Below are 14042 nucleotides of genomic sequence, written 5' to 3'. Positions count from 1 at the left end.
ATCGCACTTCTCGCCTCTCAGTCCATCTGATTGGAGTCCATGTAATGGCTCAACGCAATGTCAATAAGATGAAGCAGGGCACAGGCTGGAGACCAATCATGCCGCTAATTCAATGCCTGATCTTATCGACTCTCAAGCCACCATATGCTTAGAATGTCAGCACATCCATTAAGACAATCCATGAACGAGCCTTAGGTATGGCCGCTATAAATACAGCTTACTGCCCTTCAATCCTTTGGCATATTTCTTCCTCCTATGTGCTCAATACTGCGGTCCATCTGCCGCTTTTGAATCGCAGGGAGTCACGTGAGTCGCACTGCAAAACCGCCCTAATGCTCCTTAGCTGAAGATTCAGGCGCCCCACTAGGTACTTCAAGGCTGTTGCACTGCATACCGGGACCGCCACCAGCGCGCCGTGCCACACGTCCCGCTCTTACCATAACGACCATTGAGCATTTGGATCATTCAACTTCTCTCCTCCACAGCCTCCTACTCTCACGATGTCGGCAACGCAGTACTCGCCGTTTGTTGCCTTGCCAGTCGAACTCCGCGTCCAGATATACGAAGAGCTCCTCGACAAGAACAGACCAAGCCATTTGTACAACTACTCCGCAATCACCTTAACGAATCGCCAGATCCGCAGCGAGTCTACCGAGGTGCTCCTCAAGCAGCCTCGCCACTTCAGCAGTCTTCCTCGCCTAGCAGAATGGATCACAAAAGCCCCGCCAAATCTGGTGCCTTTCGTGAAGGATATCTCCATCCACTTACACAACGACTCTCTCTCAGGCTTCGCAGGATGCTTGTCAAACTATTTCTCCAACCCCGCCAAGATGCAGCCCAACACGGCAGAGTGGTGGGAGTATCAGTACGCAACCCAAGTCAAGGAAGCACCGCCATGCTTACATCGCCCCCTACCGTCTGAGCAGAAGCTGCTCTATGCCTCTTTTTCGCAAGGCCTTCGACTCTTCACGCCTCATGGAAATGCACCACCCAAGAAAGGCAGCATCGCCGAGACATGGTCGACGCTGAAGACTCTCCGGACTCTCCGCATCCTCCGAATCATCCATGGCCCTTCGTATCCTGGGTCATTCCCCTTGCGTTGGGACTTAGAGCTCACACTACTTCACTCCATGATCGCAGTGGCCTGCCCGGACCTGCACAACCTGACCTACCCGTCTAATCCACTGCCCATGGACTTTCTCTCATCCCTCCCTGAACTACGAGCTCTTCAGTTCGAAGGGTTCTCTTCAACCCCTGCTGTCGCTGCGCTTCCCATCCTTCAGAATCTCAAACATCTGGACTCGTTGGCTCTCTATGGTTTCCCCTCTCTCTACGGCTTCCCCTCCCGTAACGATAACGCCTCGGGCCCGCCCGATCTACCCAGCATCACGCCAAACATTCTTAAAGCTATTAACCCCCTTCGATCGTTCGAGATTGCTCATATGTCTGACTCTGGCGACTCGCCGTACCTCACCAGCGAGATGATCGCGGCAATGGGTGCACACTGCCCTACACTGCGGCGGTTAAAGGTGCACTCTGGCGGTACACTAAAGATCGAGGTGTTAATGGATCTATTGATGTTCATCAAGGCCTCTCAACTCACAGAACTATATCTTGCTTTCCATTTGCCCGAAAACATGGAAGATATCGACATCGAGGCACACCTACCGAGCACGATCAATAAATGGGAATGCCATTTAAGGACGCGTACGATGTACATCCCACGGGGCTCGTCGAATCTAGCGATTAGTGGCATGGCTTGGAAGTAGCTGGCTTGGTAGAACCTCACGATTATTGCCATACTCGGCCATGTTTGTACGAGATGTGCATTCAAAGCTGCTTATAAATTGGATAGTTACCCTACATGATAAAGCTTTAAACTAAAAAGAAAACTTGAAATAATCAGCGAAATCAGTCCTCAGTCTTCACCTTACTACCCCTAATTCTAGCACTTCGTCTTGGTGGAGGAGACGCCTCTGGCTCAGGCGTGTACTCTGCATCTTCTATCTTCGCTTTCCTTCTCGTCTTCGCCTTTGCCGGAGCAGGCTTCGCTTTCTTGGCATTTGGCTGCGTTTCCTCTCCCTCCTGTGTGGTGTCTTCATGAGTTCGCTTCATACCTTGGTTGGCTTTCCCACTACCCTCGGCCTCAGCAGCCCTATCTGCCTCCTCAAGCGCCTCCACAATCTGTCCCTTGCGGCTCATCCCGGTCTGTGGGATTTGGCGTTCTTTCAGCAGCGCTCTAAGCTCCTTGACAGTCTGTTTATTGTACTTCGACTCGGTAGGTTCTGTCTTTATGGGCGGAGTGGGTTCCTTTTCCTTTTCCACAGGGTGTAGCTCTGGCAGATCAACCACGAGCTCCTCTTCTAGCGGAGGACAGAAGAGGCGTCGGATCTCTGACGATCTCCTTCTCTTCTCGCGGATTATCTCATGCACCCATCTCAATCCTTTTGTCTCCGCCCGGGCAAACGCCTCGAATCTCCTCTTCTCTTCCTCGTTGGTTGCCGTCGCCACCTGATCATATGCCACTACTGCACGCACTCTGTAAACCATGAGCGCCTGCTCTTCTCTCAGGCGCTCTGCGGCTTCCTCTGCTACTTCGGCAGCTGTCTTGACTTGCTCTACTGTGACCCTTACTTGGTCGGCAGTATCTATAACTTGCTCAGTGGTATCCGTTGCTTTTTCGGTGGCAGCGTTCTGGACCGGACTACGCAGTTTGATCTGCTTCATTTCTAATTTGGCCTTTTCTAAGTTTTGCTCGGCTTCTTGCCTTTTTTGCACGAGCTTGGTGAGATTTGAAGACCTCCTTCTAGACTTGGGGGTAATCTCCTCAGATGTCTGTCTGATCACTTCGACCTCCTCGGGGGTGATGTTCTCTTCTGCTTGATTGACCTCGTGGACAATATCTTCCGTTTGCATCTCGGATACTGGTAGCCGTGGGGAAGTCGGTGGGGACTCGTGAGTTGAGGAAGGTTGTTGAGTCGGTGGAGACTCTTGAGGAGATGGAGATTCTTGAGATCTTGGGGATTCCTGAGGTTGATGCTCCTGAGGCTGTTCTTCGGGCTGTATCTGTACATATACAACCTTAGTCTGCTTCGAGGCCAACCACTTTTCAAGGGAGATTGCCCATCTTGCCAAGAAACCCCGTCTCACATCCTCGCCTCTATCCTTATGGTCTTCGACGAATTGCTCGAAAGCCTCCTCGCTCTCTCGGACTATTCTGTCCTCTTCCGATCTCGTTTCTTCCTCTTCCTCTTCCCTAATCCTCCTTTCCTTGTCTCTGATTCTTTCTTTCCCTTCCCGTCGTCTCCACAATTCCTCCACTTCCCTTATCTGTCTTACTTTTTCTTCCTCGGCGTGCCTCCTCTCCTCCGCTTCAATAGCCCGTTGCTCTTCGTCTTCTTTTGCTTTTTGGGCAGCTCTCAATCCGCGCTCAGCTTTTGCCTTATCCGCGGCGATTTTTGCTTGCCTAGCGCTCTCTGCGTTTTGTCTCGCCAGTTCCGCAGCGATTCTCCTGTTCTCTGCCTCTTCAGCCTTCCGCCGCTCCATATCTTCTCTCGCCCACTCAGCTTCTTCCCACGCAGCTTCTACCTCCTTCTGCTTCCGCTTCTCCTCTGCCGCTTTTGCTTCAGCAGCTTGTCTCGCCATCTCCGCCGCCAGCCTCTCTTCTTCTCGCCTCCTCGCCTCATGAAACTCCCTGCGCTTCTCCTCTAAGAGCTTTTGAAGGCGCTCTTCCTCAGCCTTATCTTCTGCCTCTCGCGCAATTTTCTCCGTCTCCGCTGAAATCCTGTTGATCTCCCTGTTGGTCTCCTGTGTTCTTTTCTGTGTCTCGCTCAGATCTGCTTGTGTGGTAGACGCACCGCCACGCGGATTTGCGGAGAAGAACAATTGCACCCCAGACTCGGTTTCTAGCACCATATCGCCCATTTCTGGGCGTTCCAACTCTGCCATCAGATCTGGAGGAGGTTCCAGTCGGCCCTGCTGGACAGGCTCGTTTGCACGTAGCCGGATAGCTCGATGTTGCGTTTGCGGGGGCCGTGGTCTCTCAGGCTCTGCATCCGTCGTTTCGTCCTGGCTCGAGCCTTGGCTATCAGTCGCTTGAAACGTGATGCCGTTAATCGTGATGCTGTTCCGTGGCCCGTTTGGATTATCTAAATCCGCGTCAACGCCCTCGGCACTGTGGACATAGCTCGCCCGGACTGGGCCAAACCTACCCAACGGCACCTCCCCAGTCGTCGTCGTCCGAACAGGCTGTGGTCTCGCTCTCGCCGCCTCCCTCTCCCTCGCCGCCTCCCTCTCCCTCGCCGCTGCAACCTTCGCCCTCTCCACCAGATTCAACCACCCAGCCTCCGCCCTCCTCGCGTTCTCCGCCCGATTCTGCGCTTTCCTTTCCCCCTTGACCTCCTCCGCCTCCGTCGCATCCCAATCCCCCTGTCCAAATGCCCTGACCCCAAACTCCACCCTCTTCAACCTACTCACGCCCCCCTTCTCCCTCTCCTCCCTCAACCACCTCTCATCCCACACCCAACTCCTCCGCACAAACGTCAACCCCGGCCTCGTCCGCACCGGCTGCACATTCCTCACCTTCGCCGCACCCCCCTCCGGCGGCACCAACCCCACCTCCCCCCCACCGCCGCCATACACCCGCTCATCAAAATAAACCAACATCCCCCACCCGACCTCCCGGTCTAGCAACCGCGCCAACCGCCAGCTGCTCACGTAGTCGAAGCTCTTCGGCATGCGGATCCGCAGCACCATCAGCCCCGTGAAGTCGAGCGCGTACGCCTTCCAGAACCGCTGCCACCCTAGCGCCTCGCGCTCGTACGCCGCGGCGCGCCCGAGGTGGTGCAGCGAGGCGCAGTCCTGCGCGTCCGGGTCCGGGAACGCGGCGTCGGGCCCACCGGCGACGCGCGTGTGGGGCAGTGGTAGCGGGATGGCGCCGGGCGGCGGCGCGAGGGCGCAGCCGGCGGCGCAGAGCACGGGGGTGGGCGAGAGGCGGCGGCGCCGCCGCGGCGCGAGGGGCGCTTTGTTGGCCATGATCTGGGGCCCGCCGGGGGCGGAGGTGCGGCGGGCCAGGGTGGAAAAGGGGATGGTGTCGAGGAGGGGGTCGCGGGCGGCGATAGCGGAGAGGGTGGAGCGGTCGAGGGGGTCGGCGAGGGCGTAGAAGATGCTGAGGGTGCGGACGAGGGGCGCGATGGGTTTGAGGTGCAGGTTTAAAGGGGTCGTAAGCCAGGTTTGCCAGGGGGTGGGGTGGAAGGGGGAGCCCCAGTAGAGGGTGGAGGCGTGGTTGGGGCGGTTGCCGAGGAGGAGGTGGAGGGGGATGGAGGCGTCGCGGAGCATTTCGAAGTAGGATTGGATTGAGGCGAGCTGTTGGGAGGTGGGGACGGGTGGGGATGGGAGGCGAGGGGATGGGTCGTGGGTTGGGAGGGTGTGTTCGATTAGGGGCGTCCAGTCGAATATGGGCTGCCAGTTGAGGTTGTCGTGTAGCCATTTGAAGACTATGTGGAGACGGAAAGTTGGGCGAAAGTCTGTGGCTGATATGTCCTGGGCATTTGTACCCCAATCGCCCATTCTGACTGGTCTTCTGGCTGCGTCGAACCACTCGACTAACGTTAGTGGAGATAGAACGGACGTACAGGATGGATTGGGCCAGAGGATATTCTTATACGTCGAGGGTTGAGCCTCAATCTCTCTGGTGTCTGGAATCTCTGGCGAGAGCGGAAACGCTTTGATAGCTAGCCACACTTCGAAAGCTCTGGTGATTCGGCCAAGGCACTGAGCAGCGGTTCTCGCTCTGTCGAAGTCATTACGCTCTACTATAGCTTCGTGCCTTCGTTCGCAGCGTAATTCCTCCATATTGATCTCATTATGCACACTGGCTGCAATGGCTTGTGCTGAGATATTGAGCGGCCTTGGCTTCTCGAGTTTGGATTTGCTGTAGGCGTCCAAGGGATACGTCTGCAGCCACGCTCCGAGATCTATGCCGACTTTGGTGATATTTGTCGTAGAGGCGATGTGCTCTAGGAGCAGGCTTAGCCATTCCATAGACTGCCGCAACTCCAGTCTGGACACCGTTGGGGAGACAGTCTCGACAAGGCAATCAATGAAGGCGCAGATATTCCAGTGGACTTGCGACGGCGTTGTCTTTTGATCATCCGGTTCGTAGAAGCCCCGTATCGACAACGTTTCCAGGTTCACGCACTTGTTCATGAACGTCCAGGATCCGTAGGTCGGCCTCAGCATATCGCTCTTCCGTAAAGTATAATCATCCCAAGATTCTCCGGGCTCAGACTTGTAGCGTGCAAGCTGATGATATCGCATATCCGCCCAGTTTCTGAGGCTCAGCCATTTCAATCTCTTGAACAGGCTCGGGGGCTCTTTTGGTTTGATGAGAGCGCGGCGTCTTGAGTCGTCCGGGGGCTCTTGAGTTGTAAAGCTGTTTTCCAGCCCATACATTCCCTCCTTCTGGGGGGCTTGATATTTACCATCAGATTTACTAGCTTCTTTGGCCCCTTCCACCTTCGCTTTAATCCCAGTCGGGGGTTCTTGGTCGTCCCAAAAAGACTCCCGTGCTAATATCTGCATGCTCAGGCTAGTCAACTGCGCTCCAGCCGTTTCAGCACGAGCTTTATCTGTGGCCCAGTTCTTGGCATCCGCATATAGAGGGTCAGCAGCAGCCCGATACCGTGCTCTCTCGGCATCGGTGAGCTCGGGAAGAAGCCTGAGATTGTCATCGGACAGCCTCACAGGCCAGTTCCCAGCATCCACGATAGCGCGCTCGATCTCGTCCCAGTAAGGCGGATAAGAGTCATCGATGATCCTTTCCCGCTTATACGAGATGGAGTGCTTCTTAGACTTGAAGCCGTACCCATCTGAAGGTGAGATATACTCATCGTCTGTATCCTCAGGATACCAGACGCAGTCGCTCAGGTCACTCAAATCCAGCGCTTCCAACGCCGGAAGCTCCTTCGCGATCCAGCGGAAGTCATCTAGGAGCATCCAGTGAGAGACAGCAATGCGTCGGACAGCCCAACGGCTTTCGTCATATTTGTTAATGGCAGCTTTGAAATCTAGCCATCGTTGTCTTCCCCGTTGTTTCTGGCCTGGTCTGCGATTGAGGCCGAGAATTGCTTTGCGGTCTGTACCCGTCTGCCATTGTTGCTGGGTCAAGCCTTTCCAGTCGGCGTAGGTGAACGGTTCGTAGTACTGTCCTTCAAGAGACACAGCTGCCCGAGTATGGTACAAGTATTTGCAGGTGCTCCGTAGGAGGTAGCTGGCCTCGCGACCGCACTGCAAGAATATCCCTCGGAGAATGTTGTCTGGTTGGCGACATAGGATATTTTTTGAGTTATCGGTAAATGTGGACTTCTGAAGTGGTGATGTGAACCCTGCATTCGTATTTGGAGAGTTCCCACTGGTGGGCGTCTGTTTGTCACTCATCGAAAAGATATTGAAGCTGGGAGACAAGTTGCTGGCTCCTAGTCCCGGTATCTGCGGGGCGTTGAAAAGTACATTCCCCTGGCTCGCACTTGATGATTGGCCGGAGTCCATTATGGATGGTAGTCAAGTCCACGTTAGATAAACTCAATTCAGTGCGTTGCATCGGTCCTAGAGACACGTCAGAGCATGCTCCTACTAGACTGGTATCTCTTACGGGCTATTACATACAATCTCAAGTATCTGAATACTTGATGTCCCCACGTCTTAGCTCGAGAAGAGAAAATCCCGAAAGTAATCTCAGAGACAGATTTCTGCAGGTATGTCTCGGTCGACGACACAGAGAAGCGAGTGTTGGAGAAGTAAAAGAAACAAGTATAGCAAACATGAGAAGCTCCCATATTGGCACTTCTAGATGAGACCGGCGCTCTTTGTTCCCATCTGAAGTCTCCTGATGCCGACTTCGATAACGTGGCTGAGGGACAAGCGACACAAAGAATGCAGTTCCCGGATCAGGCTGGAATGTGAAAGCCGCTCACGACACCCTGCTCAGTTCGCCATTTCGGAAACTCGTTAACTTAACAAAGAACATTGTAGTAAGTCAGACGTGCTCATAGCTGTGCTAAACCAGTAAGTGTTGGCCACAATTCCAGCTGTCTGTGAGCCGTCAGACCGACACGACAAGATATAAAAAGCTCCGTCTCGAGCACTCACTATATTGCGCGCCATCCTAGTATGTATCGACTTTACTCGGATTTGTACATTAGATCATGACTTTTCGTTAGGTGCATACGCAAGATCCACGTGAGCTCCACGTGACTCACGGGGACGGACCCGAGTCCGAAGCTAAAGTGCTCCGGAAAGTTTAGTAAGATGTATCGAAGGTGTATATTACATATACCCCCTCAAGATGGCGGATCCGTGTTCTTTATACAGAACAGCCTCGAATTCGGGGTTCTCATCAGACTGAACTGATGACTGTGTGACCTGAGGAAAACATCAGGACGGTCAAAAAGTGTTTTCTCAAACGTCGGACAATTGACATACTACATGTTAGTCAACATCATAATAGCGGCCTCCTTTGGCTAGTGATTCGTAGAAGCTTAGGATCTTAGCTAGACAGGCTACACCAAAACATATTCAAGTAACACAGGGCACCACGAGAGAGGTGGAATTGAGGATATCTGACATCGAAACACGGAACAAAATGAGTTGGCCAGGGTAGGAATTCAAAGTTTCAAAAGCATCCGGTGCCTCTGTGGATATACTAAGCCCTTAACCATTGCCGAGGTCCCTCAAACAAATCAACATAGAGGAGTGTGTAGTCGTTATTCCATGCCAAACCGTCCCGCGCCACTCTACTTCTGCATCATAAGCTGCACGAACTCGTTGTCTAGGTTATAATTAGCAGAGTGATGGTGCTGTCAGGTCACCATGCTTACAGTCGATCCTCCCATCGCCATCCTGGTCAGCCTCTCGGATCATTTCGTCGACCTCGTCGTCGGTCAACTTCTCGCCAATGGACGTCATGACGTGGCGTAGCTCAGCGGCGGAAATGAATCCGTTGTTATCGCGGTCGAAGACCTTGAAAGCCTCTCGAATTTCCTCCTCGGAGTCGGTATCCTTCATCTTGCGAGCCATCATGGTAAGGAACTCTAGATAATGCCGCGATCAGCATTGAACATACGAATATCGTCCGTGAGATGTACCTGGAAAGTCAATGGTGCCGTTGTTGTCGGCATCCACTTCGTTAATCATGTCCTGTAGTTCGGACTCGCTGGGGTTCTGGCCGAGGGACCTCATGACGGTGCCCAATTCCTTCGTTGTGATTTGCCCTGTTGGAAAATCCGCCATCAGCATTCCGCATCCTCTCTAATGTAAGCACGATGTGGGTTTCGCGTGCGGCTGAAAGCAGTGGGGCCTCGCATGACCGATCGACAGAGCGTAGGAGTAACGGTGGGAATCAGAGCCTTGCGCCAACATAGATGCCAACGGCCCAAGGCGCCATGGAAGAAGAGCTCGTAGTAGTAAACAGGATACTGACCATCGCCATCTTTGTCCTAATGCGGCAGCGTCAGCGGAGGCACGCAATCAACCAAAATCAAATCAGGCAGCCACTATTGGCGGCAGCGCGAAGGAAAGGGGAGACGTACAAACAGCGAGAATGCCTCCTTGAACTCGGAGACTTGCTCCTCGGTGAGAGAGTCAGCCTGAGAACGGTGTCAGCGCGGTCGAACGAGGCAGGCCAACAACGTTATCTTGTTGTTTTCGAAGGCGGGGTATGTCTCCACAACGTCAGAGGGCAACGCACCATTGCTGGGTAGGTGTCGCGGGGGGGTCGAGGATGCGAGACGTGAGTCGGTATGGATGCAGGAGAGACAGTGAGCGGTCGGTGGTAGGAGTGTGCAGGAGATGGTGAAGCTGAAGAGAGGCCTTGGGCTGAGACGGAGGAAGGAAATGGCCTGGCGGGGGGCTCCAAACGGCTCTAGCCGCACTGCGACTGCCCCTAATAGGGTGGAAAGCGGCGGAAAAGACCCCTAATTACGCTCAGACACGTGACCGCTGCGATGCGGCTCTGCGCGAGCACCACAGGCCACCAGCCACGCCAGGCCGACGTTGTTCTCTTGCTTGACCGTTGCCAGCTCCTGAACTCCTGCGGACCTGCGCCTTCGACACCTGCAATGCCATAAGGGCCGCCGCTCTTCCACCCCGACGCTATGTGGCGGGACCGCACCAATCTGTTCGTGGCCGAACTCCCTTGAGACGATGCCCAGATACGAGCTGACATTTGATGCAGCTTCATTTCCTACCGCCAATCCTACTCGCATCATCCACAGAAGAAGCCACGGTATGGCGGACCCTCGAACGGGTTCGGCGACGACGCTGGCGACGAGCGTAGGGGGCTCATGTCCGCCGGGGCCTTTGAAGACGACGGCGATGCGGTGATAGAGATGGATCTGCTGCCTCCGCGGTGGCTCGACATCCAGGACGAGGTCACCGAGTACCTGGCCGAGATATCCAAGCAGAACCGGCGCCTAGAGCAGCTCCACCAGAAGCACGTTCTGCCCGGCTTCGACGACGAAGACGTGAAGAAGCGGGAGGAGCGCGAGATTGAACAGTTGACCCAGGAGATCACGCGTGGCTTTCAGAGCTGCCAGAAAGCAATTAAGCGTATTGAAAAGATGGTGCGAGACTCGAAGCAGAATGGCACCATCAGCAAAGGCGAGGAGACCATGGCCAAGAATCTCAAGATATCCCTGGCTTCACGGGTAGGAGACGTCAGCGCCATGTTCCGCAAGAAGCAGTCTGCGTATCTCAAGAGTAGGCTCCTCCCAACCCAACATGGCAACCGCTGTATCTGACTGTTAAACTAGAACTTCGAGCCCTTGGAGGCCTCGCCTCGCCCTCCGGCCTCCGCTCCATAACTCCTATCCAAAATCCATATAACGACCCGGCCCTTCAAGAATCCGACGCAGATCGCTCATTCTCGCAATCGACGCTTTTACAAACCGCCCAGAAAAGGCTGACACATGACCCGAATGCCACTCTAATCGCACAACGCGAGCGCGAGATTGAGGACATTGCCCAGGGCATCATCGAGCTGGCCAACATTTTCCAGGAGCTACAAACTATGGTCATTGACCAAGGTAGCATGCTCGACCGAATCGATTACAACGTGGAGCGCATGGCAACGGACGTAAAGGCTGCGGACAAGGAATTGACTGTCGCTACAGGATACCAGAAACGAAGCGTGAAGAGGAAGATTATGCTTCTGCTAGTGATCCTGGTGGCAGGAATGTTCATCCTCCTATCGCTGAAACTGAGTCGGAAGGGAGGGAGCAGTCCGCCTCCAGCAACTCCACCACCAGCTGCCCCAGAAGTTCCACCCCCGACGTTCCAGATCACCGAAAGGACCATTCGAGCAGAGCGTCAAGATTTATCAAAGCCAGCCAGAGACTGGCACCGGCGCAAAAGACGGATATGGAGGTAGCCGGAAGATCCGGCGCTTCTATCATGATGCAACACTTCTGTACCATAACTTAATGAAAGATCGCTTCGCGCTGCGGGGCTCTAATGCTGGTATGTCTATGTCTAAGCTGTGAAGGGGGTTGACTGGGAATCGGCTAGTCTCTCAGGTTTGGATGTCCCGTCATCCTATCGCTTAACCGGATGAAATCCACGAGCCTAGCTTTCGTATGCAACCCCCCCTTGTTTCCTGACTGAACGACAGGAGACTGGTTCGTGGAACAGCGCCATCGGCCCCCATAACCTGGAAATGGAGTACCGGTCTCGGAGAACCGGGAAGCCCTCCTTTTGCAAGGGTTGCTTTTATCCCAGCTAGAATTAACCTAAGAGTATTTCAGACCCCGCTTGGCAATAAAACCCACTTAAGTATCATATAATGCTACTAGCTTTCGCCTTCCAGCAATGTTTGTCTTCAGACTTCATGGATTCCTTCACCCCGTATTCGTTTCCCTTTCGAGAGACTTCATCCAAGTCAGGATCGTTATCCTTCCTATTGGTAGTCTACACAGCCTGTCCTAGCCTCGTGTTGGCTGATGGCAAATATGTGAATGCCACCCTCTCGCATATCTTGTCTGAAATCCGCAGAAGTCCAATCGGAATGGGTTCGCCGTCATGTATTTCAACTACCTCCTGGTCGCTGGCGCACTTTCCACTCTACGGTGTGAGTAACTTCACCAAGACGCACCTAGAAAAGACTGTTCAGATCGCTGACGAGCATCCAAAGATCTCCCAAGGGCAGCAACATCGTCCATCTCGAATACCACATGGGATTACATAGTAGTTGGCGGTGGCGCCTCTGGTATCCCTCTTGCGGACAAACTCTCCGAAAGTGGTAAAAGCGTCCTGCTCCTTGAGCGAGGCTTTGCATCCTCCTACCGCTGGGGTGGAAGTACGTAAAGTCTAACACTGCCAGTGCATTCACGCCTCTACAGCTCGTGGACTGACCGCCGTGATCAGAGCTCCGGCCAAAATGGCTTGAAGGCAGCAATCTCACGCGCTTCGACGTACCGGCATTGTACCAGTACATATGGGCGAACCCTACCGAAGCGGCAGGCGCCAACGTACTCTGCTCAGACTACGTAGCAACCGCCAGTTGCGTCCTTGGAGGCGGCACGGCTATCAACGCAGGCTTGTGGTGGAAGGTCAGCGCGAACGTCTTCTGTACATGAACTCAGCGCCGCAGCATGAGTTACCAAAGTATCTGACTAACTAGTTTACAGCCTGGAAGTGGTGACTGGGACACCATCATACCCGCTGGCTGGAAATCTGCCAAGATGAGAGCACCGACCGAGGAGGTGTTCGCTCGTCTCCCAGGGACAGAGAGACCATCGTCGGACGGGGGATTGTATCTGCAGAAAGGCGCAGATATCCTCAAGAAAGCACTTACATCCGCGGACCCACCGTATGAGCTTAAAAAGGCGAACGACTTCCCAAACTCCAAGGACCGCACTGTTTCGAACGCTGAGCACTTCTTTATGCATGGCGAGAGAGGCGGAGTAATGGAGACCTTCCTAGTGAGCGCTAGTGAACGAGAGAACTTCAAGCTACAGCTAGACACAACCGTCAATCGTGTCATTCGACAAGGCAAGAAAATCACTGGGGTCCAAGTCGCAACCTCGGGCTGGTCAGGAACCATCAACGTCACGCCCAATACCGGCGAAGTCATCCTCTCCACTGGCGTCTTCGGCACCAGCAAGATACTCTTCCGCAGTGGTATCGGCCCCAGAGACTAACTCTATCTCCTCAAAGGGAGCCCAGACGGCGTCAACATGGTCGACGAGGCTGACTGGATCGACCTCCCCGTCGGCCACAACCTCGACGATAACCCCAGCATCTACGGCATCATCATAGCCCTAGACGTCGACACCTACGACTACGTCGGCGCTTTCGACACGCCCGTTCCAGAAGACGCCGCGGAGTATCTCACCAATCGCTCAGCCCCCCTTGCCCAAATCGAACCTCCCTTGAATCCCTTCTGGTGGGACAGCGTCACTGGCACGGACGGCATAGCGCGGGAAATCCAGTGGTCTACTATCAGCGGCCAATTGAACGGCACGACCGGTATGGTGCTCACTGCCTCGCTGGGGCGCAGCAAGACGTCTCGTGGCCGTCTTGGGCTTTCTCTCGACCCCTCTACTCCTTTGACCGTTAATGTGACGCAAGTCCCCTACTTCAATGACGACTCCGGCGCTGACTTCACGGCCGTCGTCTCCTCCTTCGAGAATGCTCTTAAGATCGTGGGAGGGATACCGAACGTGATAGTCGTGATGCTCGCGGAGGGGCAAAATGTCGCGGAGTACCTGCAGGAGAACTTCCCGCCGAATATGGCGCTGAACTCGAATCATTGGGTTGGAAGTACGAAGATGGGGGAGCAGTGCCGCAAGGGTGTTGTTGTGGATGGTGAGACGAGGGTTTGTGGGGTTGAGGGCTTACATATTGTGGATGCCGGGATTGTTGGGGGTGTTCCGGCGGCGAATCTGCAGGGGGTGTTTGTGGCTGTGGCGGTGAGGGCTGGGGAGAGGATTCTGAAGTTGGATGGGGGGTATGGGGGGTGAGCGGGTGTGTTTAGGTTCTCTGGGATG

At 54.4% G+C, this 14042-nt stretch overlaps 5 protein-coding genes across 5 annotated transcripts; 3 read left to right on the top strand and 2 right to left on the bottom strand.

Moving 5' to 3' along the window:
• Window positions 1-421: 421 nt before the first annotated feature.
• On the top strand, window positions 422-1914 carry BDZ99DRAFT_468170 (uncharacterized protein). Its single transcript, XM_033721189.1, has one exon. The coding sequence runs from the start codon at window positions 501-503 to the stop codon at window positions 1767-1769; it is 1269 nt and encodes a 422-aa protein (XP_033570608.1). The 5' UTR covers window positions 422-500; the 3' UTR covers window positions 1770-1914.
• On the bottom strand, window positions 1825-2954 carry BDZ99DRAFT_468169 (uncharacterized protein). The gene has a single exon (XM_033721188.1). It carries the CDS (start codon window positions 2914-2916, stop codon window positions 1912-1914), a length of 1005 nt encoding a protein of 334 aa, XP_033570607.1. The 5' UTR covers window positions 2917-2954; the 3' UTR covers window positions 1825-1911.
• A 5638-nt stretch (window positions 2955-8592) lies between these two features.
• BDZ99DRAFT_468168 (EF-hand protein) lies at window positions 8593-9769 on the bottom strand. Its single transcript, XM_033721187.1, has 6 exons — window positions 9746-9769; window positions 9588-9644; window positions 9479-9494; window positions 9144-9269; window positions 8877-9089; window positions 8593-8827 (listed from the first exon to the last, which is right to left on the bottom strand). The coding sequence occupies exons 1-6, from the start codon at window positions 9746-9748 to the stop codon at window positions 8793-8795; spliced, it is 450 nt and encodes a 149-aa protein (XP_033570606.1). The 5' UTR covers window positions 9749-9769; the 3' UTR covers window positions 8593-8792.
• A 278-nt stretch (window positions 9770-10047) lies between these two features.
• On the top strand, window positions 10048-11861 carry BDZ99DRAFT_453382 (t-SNARE affecting a late Golgi compartment protein 2). The gene is made up of 3 exons (XM_033718325.1): window positions 10048-10174; window positions 10232-10755; window positions 10809-11861. Exons 1-3 carry the CDS (start codon window positions 10152-10154, stop codon window positions 11423-11425), a joined length of 1164 nt encoding a protein of 387 aa, XP_033570605.1. The 5' UTR covers window positions 10048-10151; the 3' UTR covers window positions 11426-11861.
• A 59-nt stretch (window positions 11862-11920) lies between these two features.
• On the top strand, window positions 11921-14015 carry BDZ99DRAFT_512068 (FAD/NAD(P)-binding domain-containing protein; the record flags this gene model as incomplete). The annotated part of the gene is made up of 5 exons (XM_033724599.1): window positions 11921-12121; window positions 12185-12349; window positions 12418-12602; window positions 12681-13173; window positions 13210-14015. Exons 1-5 carry the CDS (start codon window positions 12073-12075, stop codon window positions 14013-14015), a joined length of 1698 nt encoding a protein of 565 aa, XP_033570604.1. The 5' UTR covers window positions 11921-12072.
• Between the last annotated feature and the right edge of the window lie 27 nt (window positions 14016-14042).

This window comes from Mytilinidion resinicola (assembly GCF_010093595.1).
Source record: "Mytilinidion resinicola strain CBS 304.34 unplaced genomic scaffold BDZ99scaffold_26, whole genome shotgun sequence".
Taxonomy (NCBI): domain Eukaryota; kingdom Fungi; phylum Ascomycota; class Dothideomycetes; order Mytilinidiales; family Mytilinidiaceae; genus Mytilinidion; species Mytilinidion resinicola.
This window is presented reverse-complemented; position numbering and strand designations above follow the sequence as displayed.

What these genes read in the sequence shown, in the direction of transcription:
- BDZ99DRAFT_468170 (XM_033721189.1), top strand. Translation starts at nt 501, where the DNA reads ATGTCGGCAACGCAGTACTCGCCGTTTGTTGCCTTGCCAGTCGAACTC.
- BDZ99DRAFT_468169 (XM_033721188.1), bottom strand. Translation starts at nt 2,916, where the DNA reads ATGCAAACGGAAGATATTGTCCACGAGGTCAATCAAGCAGAAGAGAAC.
- BDZ99DRAFT_468168 (XM_033721187.1), bottom strand. An exon ending in CGGCACCATTGACTTTCCAG is followed by an intron (nt 9,090 to 9,143) that starts GTACATCTCACG and finishes GGCATTATCTAG; the next exon opens with AGTTCCTTACCATGATGGCT. An exon ending in TGGCGATGGGAGGATCGACT is followed by an intron (nt 8,828 to 8,876) that starts GTAAGCATGGTG and finishes ATTATAACCTAG; the next exon opens with ACAACGAGTTCGTGCAGCTT.
- BDZ99DRAFT_453382 (XM_033718325.1), top strand. Translation starts at nt 10,152, where the DNA reads ATGTGGCGGGACCGCACCAATCT. An exon ending in TGGCGGGACCGCACCAATCT is followed by an intron (nt 10,175 to 10,231) that starts GTTCGTGGCCGA and finishes CATTTGATGCAG; the next exon opens with CTTCATTTCCTACCGCCAAT. An exon ending in GCAGTCTGCGTATCTCAAGA is followed by an intron (nt 10,756 to 10,808) that starts GTAGGCTCCTCC and finishes CTGTTAAACTAG; the next exon opens with AACTTCGAGCCCTTGGAGGC.